At 54.0% G+C, this 17,979-nt stretch overlaps 5 protein-coding genes across 5 annotated transcripts; 1 reads left to right on the forward strand and 4 right to left on the reverse strand.

Moving 5' to 3' along the window:
• Positions 1-3,169: 3,169 nt before the first annotated feature.
• On the forward strand, positions 3,170-3,580 carry AYL99_03424 (hypothetical protein; the record flags this gene model as incomplete). The annotated part of the gene is made up of 1 exon (XM_018834940.1): positions 3,170-3,580. One exon carries the CDS (start codon positions 3,170-3,172, stop codon positions 3,578-3,580), a length of 411 nt encoding a protein of 136 aa, XP_018694590.1.
• A 1,392-nt stretch (positions 3,581-4,972) lies between these two features.
• Positions 4,973-6,575, reverse strand: AYL99_03425 (hypothetical protein; the record flags this gene model as incomplete). The annotated part of the gene is made up of 3 exons (XM_018834941.1): positions 4,973-5,854; positions 5,909-6,366; positions 6,425-6,575. The coding sequence occupies 3 exons, from the start codon at positions 6,573-6,575 to the stop codon at positions 4,973-4,975; spliced, it is 1,491 nt and encodes a 496-aa protein (XP_018694591.1).
• A 3,569-nt stretch (positions 6,576-10,144) lies between these two features.
• On the reverse strand, positions 10,145-11,005 carry AYL99_03426 (hypothetical protein; the record flags this gene model as incomplete). Its single annotated transcript, XM_018834942.1, has 1 exon — positions 10,145-11,005. The coding sequence occupies one exon, from the start codon at positions 11,003-11,005 to the stop codon at positions 10,145-10,147; it is 861 nt and encodes a 286-aa protein (XP_018694592.1).
• A 1,513-nt stretch (positions 11,006-12,518) lies between these two features.
• AYL99_03427 (hypothetical protein) lies at positions 12,519-14,276 on the reverse strand (the record flags this gene model as incomplete). Its single annotated transcript, XM_018834943.1, has 1 exon — positions 12,519-14,276. One exon carries the CDS (start codon positions 14,274-14,276, stop codon positions 12,519-12,521), a length of 1,758 nt encoding a protein of 585 aa, XP_018694593.1.
• An 832-nt stretch (positions 14,277-15,108) lies between these two features.
• On the reverse strand, positions 15,109-17,857 carry AYL99_03428 (hypothetical protein; the record flags this gene model as incomplete). Its single annotated transcript, XM_018834944.1, has 6 exons — positions 15,109-16,342; positions 16,390-16,847; positions 16,909-17,490; positions 17,542-17,648; positions 17,706-17,733; positions 17,825-17,857. The coding sequence occupies 6 exons, from the start codon at positions 17,855-17,857 to the stop codon at positions 15,109-15,111; spliced, it is 2,442 nt and encodes an 813-aa protein (XP_018694594.1).
• Between the last annotated feature and the right edge of the window lie 122 nt (positions 17,858-17,979).

A 17,979-nucleotide genomic window follows, 5' to 3' on the forward strand; every position in this document is an offset into this window, starting at 1 on the left:
GAGCGACCGTGGATACGGGGGACATACGCAGCTGGTTTTCGGGGTAAGATGGGTGTTACCACGGCGCAAAGCTCTTTCTCAAAGAACTCCAGCTGAACGTGTACCACAGGTAAGTGCTCATTGTATCGGGATCAGCGACGAGAGATCAGAAGGGAAGAAGAGAGGGAGAGGAGAGAAGGAGAAAAGGATCGAGAGAGAGAGCCTGAGAGACTGGCACGCAATAATCAACTCTGATGGTCAGGAGAAGTTTATCAGCTGGGTGGATGGGTATTTTGGATGGAGGAGCGACGAAGGTCGTTATCTGAGCAGATGCTGAGGTGCAGGACCGATAGTGCCCTGTGCGTCTCGGTTCAATTGAGAGTTGTCTGCCGGCACGACAGAGACAGGGAGGCATGTGCCTGCGTGCTGTCAGGCAAATGGACCTTGGGAACCTTGTTGAGGGCGAGCGGGTCGAATCAGAGGGCCGATAACAATCGGGGATGTCAGGAAACGGGCAAAATGCAGGTAGAATGGACATGGATCGGAAGAGGCTTGGGAGAGAGGGGGGCTTGTGGCTAGCCTCCAAGGATGCCCGACGATGTTGCTCCCTTTCGCTGATGTGCGACACAAGCGACTGGCAAGGCGGGCATTGCTGATGCGCTCTGCACGTCCAGATTGTTGGTGTGATGATAAGGATAAGGCTAGTGAGGGCTGCTTTTTCGAACTGGACATCTCTACCTACAAGGTGTTAGGTGTCCGTCTCCGTGCGCACCACTGGCATTCGCTCGCGGCAAGGCGGAACGGAACAACGTGGGATCCCGCCGACAAGGTTAAGGAGTGGCCTCTTTTTTGGCTCCGTGTCGCTCGACCCCCACCACCACATCCCTGGCCCTGGTCAACTCAGGTTCCCTTTCTCTCTCATCGCATCATCGGAACTGGGTATGAGCAACTTCGGCCTTGAGCAGAATAAATTCGTGACGCAGCCAGACGGACCCACACGGCCAAGCTGCGGGAGAGAGAGAGAGAGAGAGAGAGCGAGAGCGATAGCAGCAGCGCCCGCAGGAACCCACCCAGTCGATCCCCCGGCGACCAGGTCGGTCGGTAGGTACGAGCGGTGGACCGTGATGTTCTTTGTGTGTGTGTTGAGTTGATACGAAACCAAACACTTCCGTGCCTTACTCCCTAACCTGGTTGTTCTTGACGGGATAGCGTCTTGTCTTGAAAGTGGGGTTTATCCACCCTTGGGATTTCAGATCCTGCGGTGCAGGGGAACGGAGCACTGGTACTGGTACTTCCGGACACACCTCTGGCAACGAGTCGATAGATGGTATTTGTTGCTACCTCCAAAGGCGTCCAAGGGGTGAGATAGGGGAAGCCACGGAACTTGCCAGCAACGCAACCTTGATGCCCCATATGACCAGGATTATCGTGAATTTCACATGGAAATTCCCAGAAGGAAAGCTCTCAACGGAAATGTCACGAATAATGCCAACTGACCACTTTAGAAAGTTGTCTTGGATGGGAATCGGGGGTACATCTCCATTTTGGGGGACGTGTTCGATTTGTCCTGAGGATTCTTTGTCGCAGGGGGGAAGACGCGAGGGCCCGGGCCTACCGCTCGAGCGCTTAGGCATCGATGGGTCAGACCCGCCCAAAGCCGCAAGACACACTGATGGACTCAGAAATTCAAAAAGCATGGGGGTTTGGGGCCCTGGGGCAACGATTTGGGGGGGTGCTTGGGGTGCCCAGAGCGCGATCATGGTTGGTGCTCGGTACAAGCGTGGCAAAGGTGGGACAAAGTTCGATAGGCCGGCACGCCTGCTGCAAGCAAGCCCGGGAAATTCCAGCACCACTCGTTCCGCCATGCATCACCGTCATCCGTCATCATCACCACACGAGTTGCAAAGTACTATATGTACGAATAGCCATCAGAGCAGCAATCAAAAGGAAAAACAATGGTTATCTCTACCTACTGTATTTGTGGGACCTTGTTGGCCAAGGCACCACGGCCACCACTTACTGCGTAGGTATGTGGTAGGTACACCGCTGTTCTCGATTGAGATTGATGATAATAGTGCTTGCGCCACGGGACGGAATCGGCTCCTCCGGTGGACATCTGCAAGTAAGTACTCGTGCGTAGGCTGTGGATGGATTTGCACAAACACCTTCGTATTAGTGAGTGGTTTCTTTCTGACTTGGCCGTCTTTCCGGCAAAACGATCCTTCTGAATCAAACAAAGGTGGGTTGCACACAAAATTCTCTGAGGGGGCACGTGGGCTAGATTCCCGTTTCTCTCATGTAATTAATTAATATCCCGTGGGTTGGTGGTGGTGACCATGACCGTGAACCACGGGGGCTGGTGTGGTGGTCACCAGATGGAGGGTGTGCTCAAGTTTGTTGAACAAAAAGCGACAGGCGAGGGGTTCATGGGCCGTGGGCGACTGGGGGGTTGGGGGATGTTCGCAGCAATTCCCGCATCACTCGAGAAGCCCGGCACGTCAGTTTGGTTTTAGGGTCCCGCACTGTGCACTCGGTACCTCGTAGGCGGGTTCACCAGGCTTCGGGCTTGGGGGTTGTAAACCATCCTCCGTGCCCTCCAATCTGTCGCAAATATTAATACTCGGTTCTTCCAGTATTTTCTTCCATCCACGCCCAACCGCCCCGACCGTGACTGGACGGTCGAAACGAAGAGCCGAATTCGGCACACGGCGGCAACCCTCGCCCAACAGCGCAAGCCAGCGCCTTTTTGAGCGTGTTGCCGACCGCGCCGACAGGCTCGCATAATCAATGACAAGTACCACCATACCTGATGACTGCGCAACATTTGAAATGCTGCCAGCATCTTTTATTTTTCTCTCTTCTGGTTGCGCATTGCTGTCACTAACTTGCCCTGCACGCCATGACTGCAGCAGCGTTCGTGGAAGAGACATAATTGAGATAACAACTGAACACACACACAGCTCATTAACTCTTTGAAGGCTCCCCCTCACCAGCCTAATCCTCGTGTGGCGTGACGAAGGGTCGCTCACTCAGCCTCGTCACCTCCGCAGCCAGAGCCCGCCACGAAACTGCCAGCGGCTGACTGACCAACCAAGCAATCCAAGCAATCCACCACCTCTGCGAAGCACATTCATCCCTGATCTCACCGACCACAGGTCAAACAGACAACACATCCTGTCTGTCCTTCACCATGGCCGACAACGACAAATACGCACCCCCCAGCGGCCCTCCGCCCAGCCAAGCCCTGACCGTCCCGCCGCAAGTACACCACGACGCCGGCCCATACTATCCGCCCAACGCACCAGTCGACAACACGCGCGGCCCTGTCCCCGAGTCATACCCTCCCGCCCAAGGTCCCAATGGCGCCTATGTCCCGCCACAAGGCTGGAACCAAGGTCCCCCGGGTCCCTGGCCGCCGCAGGGTGGTGCGCCGGGACAACCATACGGATACTACGGTCCGCCGCAACCGGGCATGTATTATCAACAGGGGCCGCCCGTGGGATACTATGATCGATCGCCAGATCAGGCTGCGGCTGATGGATGCTGTGCCGCGTTCCTGGCTGCGCTGACCTGCTGTTGCTGTCTGGAGCTGTTGTTCTAATCATTCCCCATCAAGATGTCTCGCGGGCGTCGAGTCGGTGCATCAGCCACGGAGTTCAGGCGATCTTGTTCAAAGGCGGACGCCTCGGTTCTGTCACAGGCCAGTAGGTCGAAGAGCAGTGGGTTTCACAACTACGAAGCCCGGCCTTTCCGGCAATGCCTCAGGCGCAGAACGACGGACTCGTGACAGAAGAGTAATACAAAAGAAACAAGCTACGATGCAGGCAAAGATGCAGACTGACATGGGCCTGGATGTCGTCCGTTTCCTTCGTCGGCTGGCGGTCACGAACTTGCGAGAAAAGCAAAGCAGAGCCAAACCACTACCACTCTAATTAATATATGGGCGAGAAAGAGGGAAAGGGGGATTTTTCTTCCGATCTTCTTGGTCCTTCAGCGGGAAGAGGGAGTCTACGGTGTCAAACCAAAAAAGGTTGGGGACTTTATGTGTCTGTCTTTATAATGTTCAATGCATATATTGTGGCTTCTCTCTTTCTCTCTCTCCCTCTCTCTCTCTGTCTCGTGTGTGCTTTTGTCTCCATGAATCTCTTGCTTTCGCCCACCTGATTTCTCTTTTCTCCTTTCCCCTTTTCCTCGTTCTGCCTACTGCCTCGTCCTTCACATCTCATCTCATCTCATCGTCACTTCGCGTCACAGGTCCCCCCAGACATATATGCCACGCAACCCCCTGTCTGTCACTGAGAATGAGCCATGAACCAAAAAACGCACAATGTTCAGGTGACGCGGGACACACACACACATATATGACATATGACAGACGACGACGGACCTGTTCAGCTCAGCGTGACCCTTCCCCGGAAGTCCCAGAGAAGAGAAACGAAATAGGACCAAAGGCTAGATGGATTGCTCGATCGCTTTCTCAACGATGAAGAAGCGGCGTTTCCATAGCGCATTCCTCACCATGTTCCTCGCCGCTGCCTCGATTTGTATCTCCTTCACAAGCCACGGTCAGGCACATCGTCTGTTGGAGATACAGGCTCCAGGGCACCTCGAGCCGCGAGGAAACCCTTCGCCGGCAGAAAATCCAGCGCTCAAGGAATCCTGCTACAGAGGACGTGACTTACCCTTGACGGTCATGGGGGTGGTTGCGATCGTTTTCGCAATGCAGCTCACCATCTGGTCGTTCTGGATCCTAGTCACGAGGCGACGACGCTGAAAACCTCTTGGGGTACGTGAATACGGAGGCAGCGGAATTGTGCAGGACCTGGTGGGTTCAAGAGTACTCATTTGATCTCGCACACAAGCTCTCCCTCGTTAGGCATAATCAGCAATTGGTGGACGCGCCGCTAATGACTGTTATACAGAAGAAACCCTCCCCGGGTACCGGATCTGAGTCCAGGAGTACATAACATCGTCGACTTGGTTGACTTACGCTTCATTTCTTCACCATCAAAACAGCCCCTTCATACACTTTCTGCACTTCTGTGGTCATTTTTGCCACCGGTCGTGCACCTCCTCCAGCATATAACCCAATCACGGTAGCTAGAGCTGGTCGAGCGTCTTTCTGAACAGGAGTCCAATGACCACTTCGTGGAAGGATTGTCACTTCGCTGTCTCTGCCCAAGTAGTCTCCAATCCCGTCCAGACAGATTGGTTTGGAACAAGCTTGATCTTTCTCTCCCCAGAGGACGTACGTGGGTGCTTTGAGACTTCCCTTGTACTGATCGACAAACAAGGATTGCGAAACTGAAGACCGACGTCTGCCGGGAGAGCTGGATTCCGATGCCGAGGTTTCCAGAGCGTAGAGGTCGGTTATGGTCTCGAGCGATTTGCTCCATGGACGCCAACCCACTCCGTCACGATAATAAGCTGTCATATGCCAGAAAGCCTCCTGGGGGGATCGTGCTCGCTGCAGTACGCTGGGGCCGTACCGGTCTGCTTGAGTCTCTCCATTGGTGGAGTTGGCCACACCGTTAACAGTCGGAATCGATGACTTGCACTCCTCTGGGCCAGGGCCGAAAGAAGAGGCCATGCATTCTTGAGCACGATATTCCTTTGACCCTTTCTCGTACGCTGACCAGTTTGCCCCTCGTATGAACGAATAGTTCCCGGCAACACCCAGATATCGGACAAGGGTCGAAGGTAGGTGGAACGCAAAAATGTAGCCCATCAATAATGTTTGCACCATCAATGGCTTCAACGTGTTCAATGCCTTTGACAAACACCCAAAATTCTGTTTCGGAGATTGCTTGAACTGCTTGAAGATTTTCGAGGCCGAGTTCAGGATCCGGTCCTTGTTCGCAAAGGCGAGTTCAATCTGCATGCACGGTTAGACATGTGAGTCCGGTAGCACCTGAGTCCGATAACTTACGTGCGGCGCGTTGGTCAGAATGAAGCGATCTGCAAGGCTGGGAGCCTCTGCGGCCAGGCGAAACCCTAAAACACACCCCCAGTCATGGCCCACGATGAACGTGCTCGTCTCGTCTGAGTCGTCCGCTGGGATGTACTTGTCCCTCATTGCCACCACAAATTCCGTGAGAGCTTCGAGCACTTCTGTATCGTACTGCTTGAAACTGTCACTTCCTCCGTACCCCGGTAAGTCGACGCAGACCAGCGTAGCATCGCGGACTGGCATGGCAGGCTCTTGCAAGAGATGTCTCCACATCATTGAACTGTCGGGAAACCCGTGGAAGAAAATCACCAAGTTGCCCTGTGAGGTTCCATCCCGGTTGCTAATATAGTGCAGTCTGCGGCCACTGCGGAGGGTGTAAAAGAAGTGCTTGAAGCCAGGGAAAGGTGATTTGCTCAGGTTCCAGAAGCGATCTCTTTCTGTAGACAGGAGATTGTCAGATATGTTCAGTCCTCAGGTCTTCAACGCTTCACTGACCAATGGCAAACTGCAGCTTATCTTGCTCGGTATCCTTCCTGAAGAACGTTCCATTTTTCACAAAAAGGCCCAGGAACAGGCACCAATTGAAGAAGCCGAACGAGTAGAAGGAGACCTGCCCAGCGAGTTGACCTAGGAAGGTTGAAGCCATGGTGAGAGGTGATCTGTGGAGAAAGGTAGGTTCATGAGGGATTGAAGGCGGTCAACTCCCTCCTCAAGGGAGCACGACAGACAGCGAATTGACGCAGTTCAACAGTCACGTATTGCTGCAACGGTATATGGAATCTGAGATGGTGTGAGGTCGGGTCTGTTTCTGACGAGACTGGCTTTCTTCTGAGAGAGATAAAGAAAAGAGAATCAACCCGTAGACTATCTGGGAAGGCATTAGAGTCAGGATCCAGCAGCAAACATACGATTCAACACGTTAACATTCGCATTCAGCATGGCGCCTGCCCTACTAGCACGAAGGATGCCGAGGTGTGATCCATGCCATGTTCGGGAACGTGAGCATGATCAGCCCGTTATTTCTCTCACAGACTGGCTTGGGCAAGCATGCAGCAGTCAGTGCGCAAATAAACCAGGGGAACACAAAGTAAACTCCAATAGCTGCTGGCATGTCGCGTGTTGGGTGCTGAATGCTGGGGGCGAAGAGGCATCACGATGGACGACTGAAAGCAGCAATGATTGACAAGGGAGACAGACGTAAGGGCAGCATCCTGGTGTGGCTACGAAGGTGGTATGTTAGTTAGGTTTGGGGGGTTGAAGGGGGCCACCAGGGGTTGGAGTGAGGGGTGCAGGCGAACGGACGGAGGGGCAGCGAAGTACTAATAACGGTACCTATGGGTGCCTAGATGTTAGCCTGGAAGTTTACCTCCTCGCCTAGGTACAAGTAGTTTCCTTTGCTCAATGCTCGCCGGCGTCGCAAACATTAGGACCACTGACCACTGACCACTGACCACTGACCACTGACCACTGACCACTGACCACTGACCAGACTGCACTTCAACTTTCTCATCAATCATAATGCCACCTCTGCTTCGAGCAATCTCCTCGGCCCTCCGAACCGTGGAGGAACTCCCTCTCTAGCCCTTCCATCATCCCTGCGTACCCAGATGAGACGATCATCCAACGAGCTGTTCTCTACCCACTGATCAACATCGTGAAGACCACATCCACACCTCTCCGAAAGATCTTCGCTACCAGTACCCTAGCTCTACGGGTTCTGGGCCCTCTAATAGCCCTCCCAGCTTACTGGCCATCCTCCCCGTCCAAGTCGACAGAGCCCGGGAAGGTCTTGGGCGCAGTCGCAACAATTGGATACTGGGCCACCGCGTGGTCGACTGAGACTGGGATGCGTCACACCTGCGTGCCCGTCAGGGTCAGACAGAGGCGGCTGAACTGGCAGGCTGACATTGAGCCTATGATTTCGATGATCTGCATCTTCGGAGTAGAAGGTCTGGTCTGAGCAACCGTCGAAAGCTAAAGCCACTCGACTCTTCGGCTCTTGGGAAGTTCCATCGGTTGATGCTATATACTGGACAGCCCAGAGTGATGAGAGGAAACCTCCAGAAGACGAACGCAGCCGTCAAGGGCGGAGGCGAAATTGCAGGGCATGCCCTGATTTTTCTTGCGAAGCCGTCACTATCAATTCTCACCTTCTCCACGGATCTGCGATTTGCAGTATCATCCCACTGGCCAGTGTGTATGTCGATCTTACTACTGCTCACCCATCACGGCAGGTCAACCACAGCGACGGGTCATCTGCAAGCGAGCCCTTGACGGGGCACTTATGCCTTTTTGCGTTGCCCCATGCTTCGCAGAGCACTGTATAACCCGCCATAGGAATCTCCCTAAGCTCGTTTCGAACACCAGAGGCAATCGTTGCTATGCTGGGTCAATGCAGACCTCGGAGTGTAAACATTCTGCCATTGTTTGCACAAGGTTATTTTGCGATTGCTTTTCATCTAGCTCTCTATGGCTCCGGTATTGATAAGCTAACCTCCAACAATGTCCACCGAGGCTGCAAGACCGCAAATAGGCCCGGCGGATAAATGCCTGGCATTCTTGTCATGGGCTAAGTATCAGAAATCTATGCCTCCCCTCGAACCACCCAGCAATCTCATCGACTTCTGGCAAGATTCAAAGGCTTGGGGGTTCATTATGCTCGTCATCAAGACGGAGGGTACCACGGGCAGTCCCCATGCCGAGCCTGAATCCATGTTACTTTTTCGTGCGTCGGTCGGTCTGTGTGATAGATACAGTTGATTCGTGAATGTGAGTTGATCTCTGCCAGAGGTAAGTTTGACAAGTTGGTGGTGTTGATTATGGTGTCTGTCGATGCCTCCTTCGGGGGAAAGATGTGGTCATGAGTGGATATATCAGGAGAGATACAAATCCTCTTTTCAGATCGAACCATGTCACTGGTTCGCAAGGGCAGTCAGCTAGCCTTCAATCTCACAATGGCAAAAAAGCTCTTCAAACCATACCAAGCATCAGACCTGATCGAATTTTGCTGAGACGGTCTCACTGCAATCCGTGGACTTGGCCTTGTCTCTGCTGTCTCTCCTGTTCCCTGACTATGGCTCGTCGCCTGAGCCCACTCCATACGATCGCTATGAGGACGATAGTCAAGACGACGTCAAGGACAATGCCGAAAATTGCCCATCCGTTCATTGTCGCTTTCTGGGTTCTGAGATTTGGTGACGCTGGACTGATCTAATCGAGGTATCTTCAGCTGGGTCAGCGTGGTGACAGATCACTGCAAGTGTTGAGAAGCAGGCAGAGATATCTCTTGCTGGTGGCCGACAATTGGGAGATGGTGATGATGATGAGAAAGAGATCGAGTGGGCTCCTCCTGGAGATATATATACGAGGCCTCAAGGCATCACCCCGGATACGAACAGTCACAACCCCGAAGAAAAAGTGTTTGTCTCGTCACAAATTTACTTGCACTGCACATGGGTCGATATCCGGCTTTTATGTGCCCCTCGGTCATCTTCCCCGTTTGCACTCAAGTCACTGGGGGCAGTCGTTTTACCTTGCCTCTCCCCTACCTGATGGACAACCAACGGACCAAACTGACGCCTTCAACACGGCAATCAACAGGGGGGTCACAGAGGACGGAGGCTGCTGAGATGTGTTGGTGACGAGACTTGCGGTTTTCTTCTGTCCCTCTGTGGTGCCCTATTTCGCAATCCTCGTCAAGCAGCCATATCTGAACTATTCGCGAGGATTTGATTCAGACATCTAACTGTCCAACCGCGGATGGAAAGTTGTGGCATGAAAGTCCTCTGAGTATCGCGGATCTCAGCACAACACCTACAATTTACTCGAGCTCGACGATTTTCATCAAACAGATTTATTACGCCGAGGCTTTCGGCCCTCATGGAGATATTCTGGCTAGTACAGGGATTATGCTTTTATGAGCTTCGCGGCCACCCAAACGCCCAGTTGTCTTTGATTCGCTTCAGCACAAACCTGGTCGTCCCAGATACTGTGACAACCGCTAGTCACTGGAAATGCTACAGTGACACCACCCAAAGCCGATTCCTCAGCTGAGACTGTGAATTGCAAAGCACGATGAAGGAGCCACCAGCTAGCCTGCGCACACTTGCCCAGAAAGCTGAAATCGACTTCCGTCACATTGCATTCCTAGAAAACCGAACTGAGGGAAGATGTCTGCACAAGGTTCGCCGCCAAAGCCCATTCTCAAGGAAATGCTCAGACAGCAGCAACGGGGGTCGGCGTCGCATTAGCTGCGCGCAACCACCCACCAGGACTGCGACGAGCCTTCCCTCTACCCTCACCCCATCCGTCTCCGCCCAGTGATCCAAGATGCATGGCTCCCACAGCATCCAAGTCCGTCTGTCGGGCTTTATCCCGGACCCAGCCGAAGCGAATATACAGGTTCCAGATCAGTGAGAGGAAGAAGAAGCCGGCCGCTGCGAGGAAGAAGGCAATGGCCGAATTAGAGATGCCCGAATGCGACGACATTGGCTGATTAGCAGTGTCCGACGGGGAGGGTGTGCCTTCTCCTCCGCCACCAGAGCTGCGGACCATGAGTTGGACCCGGGACACCACGCGCTCGAACAGACCGGCGGCGACTTTGACAAGGCCGTTTTGCGGACCTGGCGGAGGGGGCAGCGGGGGTAGCTTAGGACCCCCACTACCAGGAATGGAACGAGGGTGAACCAGAGGACCGACACTATCAGCATTGTCAACGCTGTTTTGCGGACGTGGTGGAGGAGGCAGCGGGGGCAGTTGAGGACCAGTACCAGGAGCGGGACGATTGCGAACCAGAGGATCGGCGCTATCAGCCTTGTCGAGGCTGTTCTGTGGTCGTGGCGGAGGGGGTAGCGTGGGCAGCTTACGGCCACCAGTACCAGGGCGGTGACGAGGGCGAGCCAGAGAATACATGCTGTCGCCGATGCTCTCAATGGGCACCGTAGGTTTTGCTTCGTGGCTTTCCTCCAACCGAAGAGTATCAACGGAGATATGTGGCGCGTCGACCCCGAGGAAGTCCAGTGACTGGATTGCCAACATTCCCACGCTAGGAGCACCGTCCTCAGGGACTGTAGACATATGGAAATGTCGGTGTTGGTGTTTGTGCTTGCGAGGGATCGCGACGACCGAGACTGTCGATGGCTGGTTGGAGACTAGCCCCAATCCGAGTACGAGGACTGTGACTCTGTGCCCGAAGGTCAGGATGGGAACCATTTCGGAAAAGAGAAAAGAAGAACTGGCGGAAGAATATGTGTGGTAATCGAGTGGTGTTGCTGTGGTATGGTATGGTATCTGATCTGTCGACACACGTTGAAGGCTATGCGAGTGGTGTGGACGCGAGAAATGATATATTCGGATCTCCGAGGCCCTTGATCCTCGAAAGGAATTGTTCTTTTCCGGACGAACGAGGTGGGTGTTCAAAAACGCTGGATGAGTAGATGGCGGGGCGATATGGCAATTCCGACGAGGGAAAGGGGAGAAGAAGGAGGAAGGACAGACGGACAAGAGAGAGAAAAAAGAAAAGAAGTTCATTTGAAGCAAGACGAACAACAGGAAAACGAGATACAAACGCACGCAGACAGACTCACTCGGTCACTGATTCAATCAGAATCACAGTCTAGCCATCCCATGCTGGGCTCAGGGGGACAGTATATGTGTATGCCTGTGACAACCAAGAGAACCACCTACTTTAGTTAACTACTCGTGTCATCGTGTCCCGTTGGCTCGTTCGTTCGTTCGTCCGTCTGTAGGTGCTCGGGTGATGGACGATCGACCGACCGCTTGCGCCCATGAGAACATGACCCGCTTGGCTCTCGACATTGACTGAGGCTGGCTCTGTTGGGTGGTCGGTTCCATACTGCTCAGCCGTACCTGACTGTGTTGAGAGTTCGGTTTGATTTTGAGATAGGTAGCTAGCTGTGTTGTGTTGTGGTATGGTGTGGTATGTATACATGTAAATTTAAGGGGGTAGGTTCCATGACGGGTAGCGAGCGTCGTCAACATCAGGGGGGAGTTGGTGTTGGCGGCGAGACAGAGACAGAGACAGAGACAGAGACAGAGACACACACAGAGAGGAGGGGGGGAAGGGGGGTGGGAATGAATAAATGAATGAATCAGTCAGTCAGTCAGTCCGTGGCTACCTAAGACTAACAGTGGTCTCTGTAGCGGGAATGAGATGGGCGAAAAAACAAGCCGGAAGAGAGAGAAAGGAGACCAGGCATGTGGTATGTAGCTCTTGAGGAATATAGGTCGTCGTCTCGTCTCGGAACGATCCTAGAAGATAGATTGATACATGATCGATGGTTGACTGGAAAACCAATATAAAATACCATAAGGGAAGATGAAGAAGAGGAAGATGAACACGATCGCGCGGGCCATCGGAATAAAATAACTAGATTCATATAGACAGATAGAGAAGCCTAATATGATCGACCACAATAGAGCCCAATATAATATAATATACCATACCATGCATACTAAAGAGACACACATCCATCCACCTTGATACACATACCCGGTCGAATCATGAAACCATGCATTCTCTCTCTCTCTCTCTGTGTGTGTATACGGAGCGCTATGGGCTACCCACCGCTCAACTCCCACCAAACCCAAACACCTCCTCGAACCACCTCACCTTCCTCCCCTCGCTGAGGACGCGCCGGCCCACAAGGGCCCTCAGGTCGCGGGACAGCGTGCGCGGACCGCACACGAAGACCGTGGCTTCGTCGTCACGGTCCGGCGGAGGAGAAGAAGAGGAGTTCAAGACTTCGTCGACGATCGAGCCGAGACTGGGACGGTGGCCGAGTGGGTGGACGTGGATGATGTCCTCTTTCTTCTTCCTCATGGAGACGCGAGACGCCACCACCGAGTCGTCGCGTCCGGCCGTGGACGAAGAGGAGGAGACGGTCGTGATGTACACGTCCACATCCGGCTCGGGGAGTCCTTCTGCTTCTCCTTCTGCAAGACGGCTGGCGAGCAGGTCGATGCCCCATTGCGCATCGGCGTGGGTTTTGACCAGCCACACCATCTTGATGCGTCCCCCTCGTCGTCCTCTGGCGTCCCCATCTGCGTGCGGTCGGCGACGGGCCTTCAACAGAGCGGTGTAGATCGGCAGGACATACGTGGCGCCGACTCCCCCCGCGACGAGGAGGACGGGAGTATCCAGCCCCGAGCGGAGGATGGGAGCCAAGTACACGCTGGCTTCGCCGTAAGGTCCTTCGAGCTGGATCTCATGCGTCGTCATCGCCGCCGCCTCCTCTTTCAGCGCGGGCATGGAAAGGGAGGCGAAGAAAGACGTCCCCGGCCCGCCCGTGTTGCTGAGAACGACCAGCACTTCCATCAGCTGTCCCTCTCCGCGCCGGACCGAGGACTGCACGTCCGCGATTGAGAACGGCGTCTTCGGACCGACCATGCCCCCGACGCGGCGGACATAGACGTGCTGTCCGGGAGTCGGGCGCCCCAATGCACTCGCCCTGTTCACGACAAACGTGACTCGCACGAGCTCCGTGCCGGGAATGTTCTCAGGTCTCAATGCCTGCACAGTCGTCGTCCTCCTGGTGCTCCTCCTCGCCCATCCCCCCAGCGCCCAAATCGCCGCCACTTGCGCCACGTAGAGCCTCGTATAGGGCACATGTGCCCACAAGACCGGAATGACGAAGCCACTCAACAAGACGTGACTCCGGTAGAACAAGACATGGTACATTCTCCTCCTCACGGCCGGAATACTCAGCAGGCCCAAGAAATTGAACATCCAAAACGCCAGGATCCCACACCGGACATCGGGGTCCTTGATCCGTTTCGGCAGCAGGCCCATGGTGACGAAGAATCGGAGGTAGAGCACGGCATGGGCGGCGAGAAAGCCGTGCACGATACGTCCGAAAAGACGATGGACGGGGTTGAGGCGTTCGTGCGTCAGGCTCGTTGCCCACCGGAACGGCGAGTAAGTGGTATCTTTGAGGGCGAGGAGGTAGTGCACAGGGAGTTGAGAGATGGCCACATGTCCAAACGCCTTGGTAAGGTGCATGTAGTCATCTCCCGTGTTCCGGAATGTGAGATAGAGGAGCCATGCCGCGTACATCAGGCCCAGGAGCTGGATCCACAGGGGGCCAAACTCGGGGATATACGTCGTCTGGAGGATCCATGCCGCCCGACGGAGGGACAGCTGCACGGGCGATGGTGAAGACGGCGATTTCGATGGAAACAACGCTGGACGAAAGCAGCGACGGTACAGATATGTAGCTACCATGAGGACAATCGGGGAGAGCCAGGCATGAAATCCGGCTCTGTTGAGCTGATGGCGACGCTCTTCCAGCTCGGAGGCGGTGAGCGTGAGGGCCATCGAGTAGGCCATGTTGAATTCAATGAGATCCCCTGAGGATGCCTAGGAGGGGTGGAATGGATAAGAGCTGTGTCTCTAGTGCTTGGTTTGCGACACTGTGTGCTTCGTGCTTGATGCTGAATTGCTGCAGCAGGTGCCCACGCCGCACCAGAAAGCCATCAATCAAAAAGGTCCGCTCACAATGATCCTTACGGGCTCAAGGGAGAATGGACATGCTAGATTGCGTTGATACTCGATGGTCGATGCAAGTGGTCGAACATGACAGGAGGTTGTTTGTTGTTTGTTGCGTGAGATCGAAAATCAATAAAAAAAGGAGGCAAGGCTGAAGTCAGAAGAAGCCGAGGCTGAACAAGTGGATCACCCCCCTTTTCTTCTTCTCGATAGAAACAAATCTTTGCTTTGCTCGGGATGAGTTGATCAAACACTATGACTTGCTATCAGATCCTCCAAAGTGAATCACTTAAAAGTACTGTCCTCGTCTGAGCCAGACCCCAACACCACAAACGCCACCCACACGCCGGCAAATGCAACAACGGGTCGAAGACGCTTGCCATGCAATGCTGTTGTCCAACATAATAATGATACACATTAGACAAAGAACTCATAGGCCCCCTGGCAATGGCTCGTTCAGCCTCAAACTAGACAGACAGTCCAAAAGATGCTCCCATTTGCATGCATAAATCATGGTCAAATAAAAAAAACGCCCAACTTCCCACACCAAAGCAGGCAGAGAGCTTTTAGCAATCTCGACAACAAAGCATGATGCAAAACACTTGCCAAAGACACATTCCCACCTTTTGATGGAACCTCCTCATCACGCATCCTGTCCCCTTGGTTTCCATCTTCATGCTGTCGTGGGAGCCACAACGGCTCTTGATTCGCGCTCGGGGGGCATCTCCTCCCCATCAGCAGCCGGCTGGGACAGTGGATCAACCGAGTCCTCTTCCGCTCCGGCTGCTTGCACAGTCTGAGGCGAACCGTTCTCTGGACGACCACCTCTGGTCGGGGTCTCGACTGGGTCCACAGGCTCTTGCCCCAGTTCAAAGTGAGGGGGTTTCAATATGGGTTTAGGTGCCTTGGGTACTTTTGTTGGTGATATATGAGAGATGACCGCTTTCTCCACCTCTTCCTTCGTCGCACTCTCTGGCATCTTTCTTAAAGGGGGCTCCACCACCTGCGTCAATTCCCGCGTCCCTTGAGGCGACAATAATGCCTCACTCTGCATCAACTGCAGCTGTTCTAACTTTGTAATCGGGTTCTGTTTGCCACAATATTGGCATCTCCAGTACAAATCAAGACGCGCATCAAATTCATGCGATGGGGGATGTGAAGCAGGAAACTCAGGCTGAGGGTAGTGGGAGAATCGACGCACCCATTCTTCTTGTTTTGGTACTCCTTCCGCGTTCGGCAGAGTTCCTTCCTCGTCCTTTTCCTCGCCCCAAAACGATGGTCGTCGGATCGGCGCCGGGGTCACGGGTAAGCTCGGACGCTCGTCTTTGGTGGGAAAGTCGGTGAGTCTGATGCTGGGCCGTCGTCGGTCTTTCTCGGTGGGGGTCGTGGTGCCGCTGGTGTTACGAGGTGAGCGCTGTCCGAGGGTGTTATACAGGACTTGTATTTTGCCTTTGCGAGGTTGGCTGATGGCCTGCACGTAGCGTTCTATTTCCGGCATGTCGTCCCATGCATTGGTCCGTTGCTGGAACGCCGCCCAGAGGTCGACGGGCGCCTGAGGCGGTGTGCGCACGCTTTCTTCCGTCGCTGCAGTGACGTCGGTCGTTGCTGAAGGAGTTGTCACCTCCTCGGGGACGACGGGTGCCGCGTCCGGTGGCGGCGGTGGGGGTGGGCTAGGCTGTCTCGGTTGAGGGAACACGCGGGTCGGTTTGGGTGCCCTCGTCTCCCAGGGAAAAATCGGTTTCGGTTTCTCGGGTTCGGGCATTTTCTCGGGTACCTGGTACCACATATCCTTGGGCGCTTCTGGGTAGTGAGCAGGCGGCTGGAAAAGCGTGGTCTCGCTCGACATGTCATAGATCGTGGTTGGGAAGTTGGCAGCTTCTGGTTTCGAGTGCGCTGGTGGAGGCTCTCTGTTCACGATAAGTAACTCATCCACATGCCACCAAGATTCACCTACCGTGCGGGATCCCATTCAGCATGGGGTGCTGAGAATCGCCTCTGCTCGACGGTCGGAACAGGGTGGAAATCAGATGGGGCTTTGGGAGTAGGAGCATCGCCCAATGGCAACTCTACAGAGGTCGTGTGACCCGTTTGAGGATGGGATACCTGGATCTCTGGAGGTAAGGGAATTTGCCCCGTCTGCTCGGACGCCGGATAATGATGGTGGTGGTGGTGGTGCTGTTGCTCTTGATGGTGCTGTTGGCCCTGCTGGTTTTCGTTGTGACGAGGATGCTGAGGTTCCTGGTATTGATGTGGTTCTGAAGGGTGGTGGTATTGGTGCTGGGGCTGCGGAACCGGGCCCGAGCCTGGCTGGCTACTCGAGTAGCCCACCACATACAAAGGTTCCTCTCCACGAACGTAGTCTTGAACTTTTTTGGAGGAATCAAAGGTTTGGGCGTCGTAGTAAGTGACCGTCTGTAGAAGTCAGCCCTGGGCACAACCCAGTCCCATTGAGAACAAAAAAAATTCCGCACACCTTTGGCCGGTAGTGTCTGTCGTATACAGACCACCACATCCCCAGAAGCTCCCCGTAGACGCCCGCATTAAGCTTGTTATCTCTTCCCAACGTCCACGGTTTGTCTTTACCGATGAAGTGCACTGCTGCAATATTGCTGGAGAAGTGTCGGTACGCAGGGACATATTGATAATGCCCGCTGGGTGTGCAATTGTACACAAAACTCAATCGCTGCCACTCGCGAAAGTGCATGTTGAGGAGACCTTGATCAGCTCCATCGAAGCTGATCCCCCTTTGTGCCAATGCATAAAGAGAATAATAGTCGGCCATGTTGGGATTCAGCACCATCATACCGCTGTTGAAACAATCGGGCCAACCAATATCTGGGACTGCCGCAAAGCTTGTGTCAAGACTGAGAAGCTCGTTAGGAGCTCTCAGCACCACCATGTCTGCATCCAGGTACACTATCCTCTTGAATTGAGTCTGCCGCCATAGCTCGATCTTCGTGAAGGAGGATATTAAGTCGGCCCGGTTCATGAGGTAGAGGTTGGCAGGACTTTTGTTTTTGATCTCCTGGATCGGGACGATTTCATCGTAGACAGTCTAGTCAACATTAGTGCAGGGACAGGGAAATATTGAACTCGGAAAACAGACTCGAAGCTCGGTGATGGTATCAGACGACAATCTGTCTGCCAGAATAAAAGCTACCAAGGGAGCTTTTGCACCTTTGTCTTTCAAAGAATGGCCCAGGACCATAGCGCCTATAGACACATGAGCTTGACAGAATTCCTGAAACGGAGAGATCCTTCTCTGCATACCTGGTAGATAGGCATCGTTCATGAGCAGCTGGGCACCTTTGCGTCAGTGACGGAGCCACACAACCAAAAAAACAATGATGCGGGGAAACATCGCAGTCAGTTCTCGAGGGAGCTCTCACCGTCGCAAAGACAGCCGAACGGATGGGTGCCATGATGGCGAGGGGAGGGGAGGAATTGAAGGAGAGACTGCCACCAGCCGATGGACGAGATTATCGAAGTGGTAGAAGAGACAAAAGAATTCTCAGAGTCATGTAACTCGAGCTGGCTGAATGGG

This window comes from Fonsecaea erecta, assembly GCF_001651985.1.
Source record: "Fonsecaea erecta strain CBS 125763 chromosome Unknown Scaff3, whole genome shotgun sequence".
Classification (NCBI taxonomy): domain Eukaryota; kingdom Fungi; phylum Ascomycota; class Eurotiomycetes; order Chaetothyriales; family Herpotrichiellaceae; genus Fonsecaea; species Fonsecaea erecta.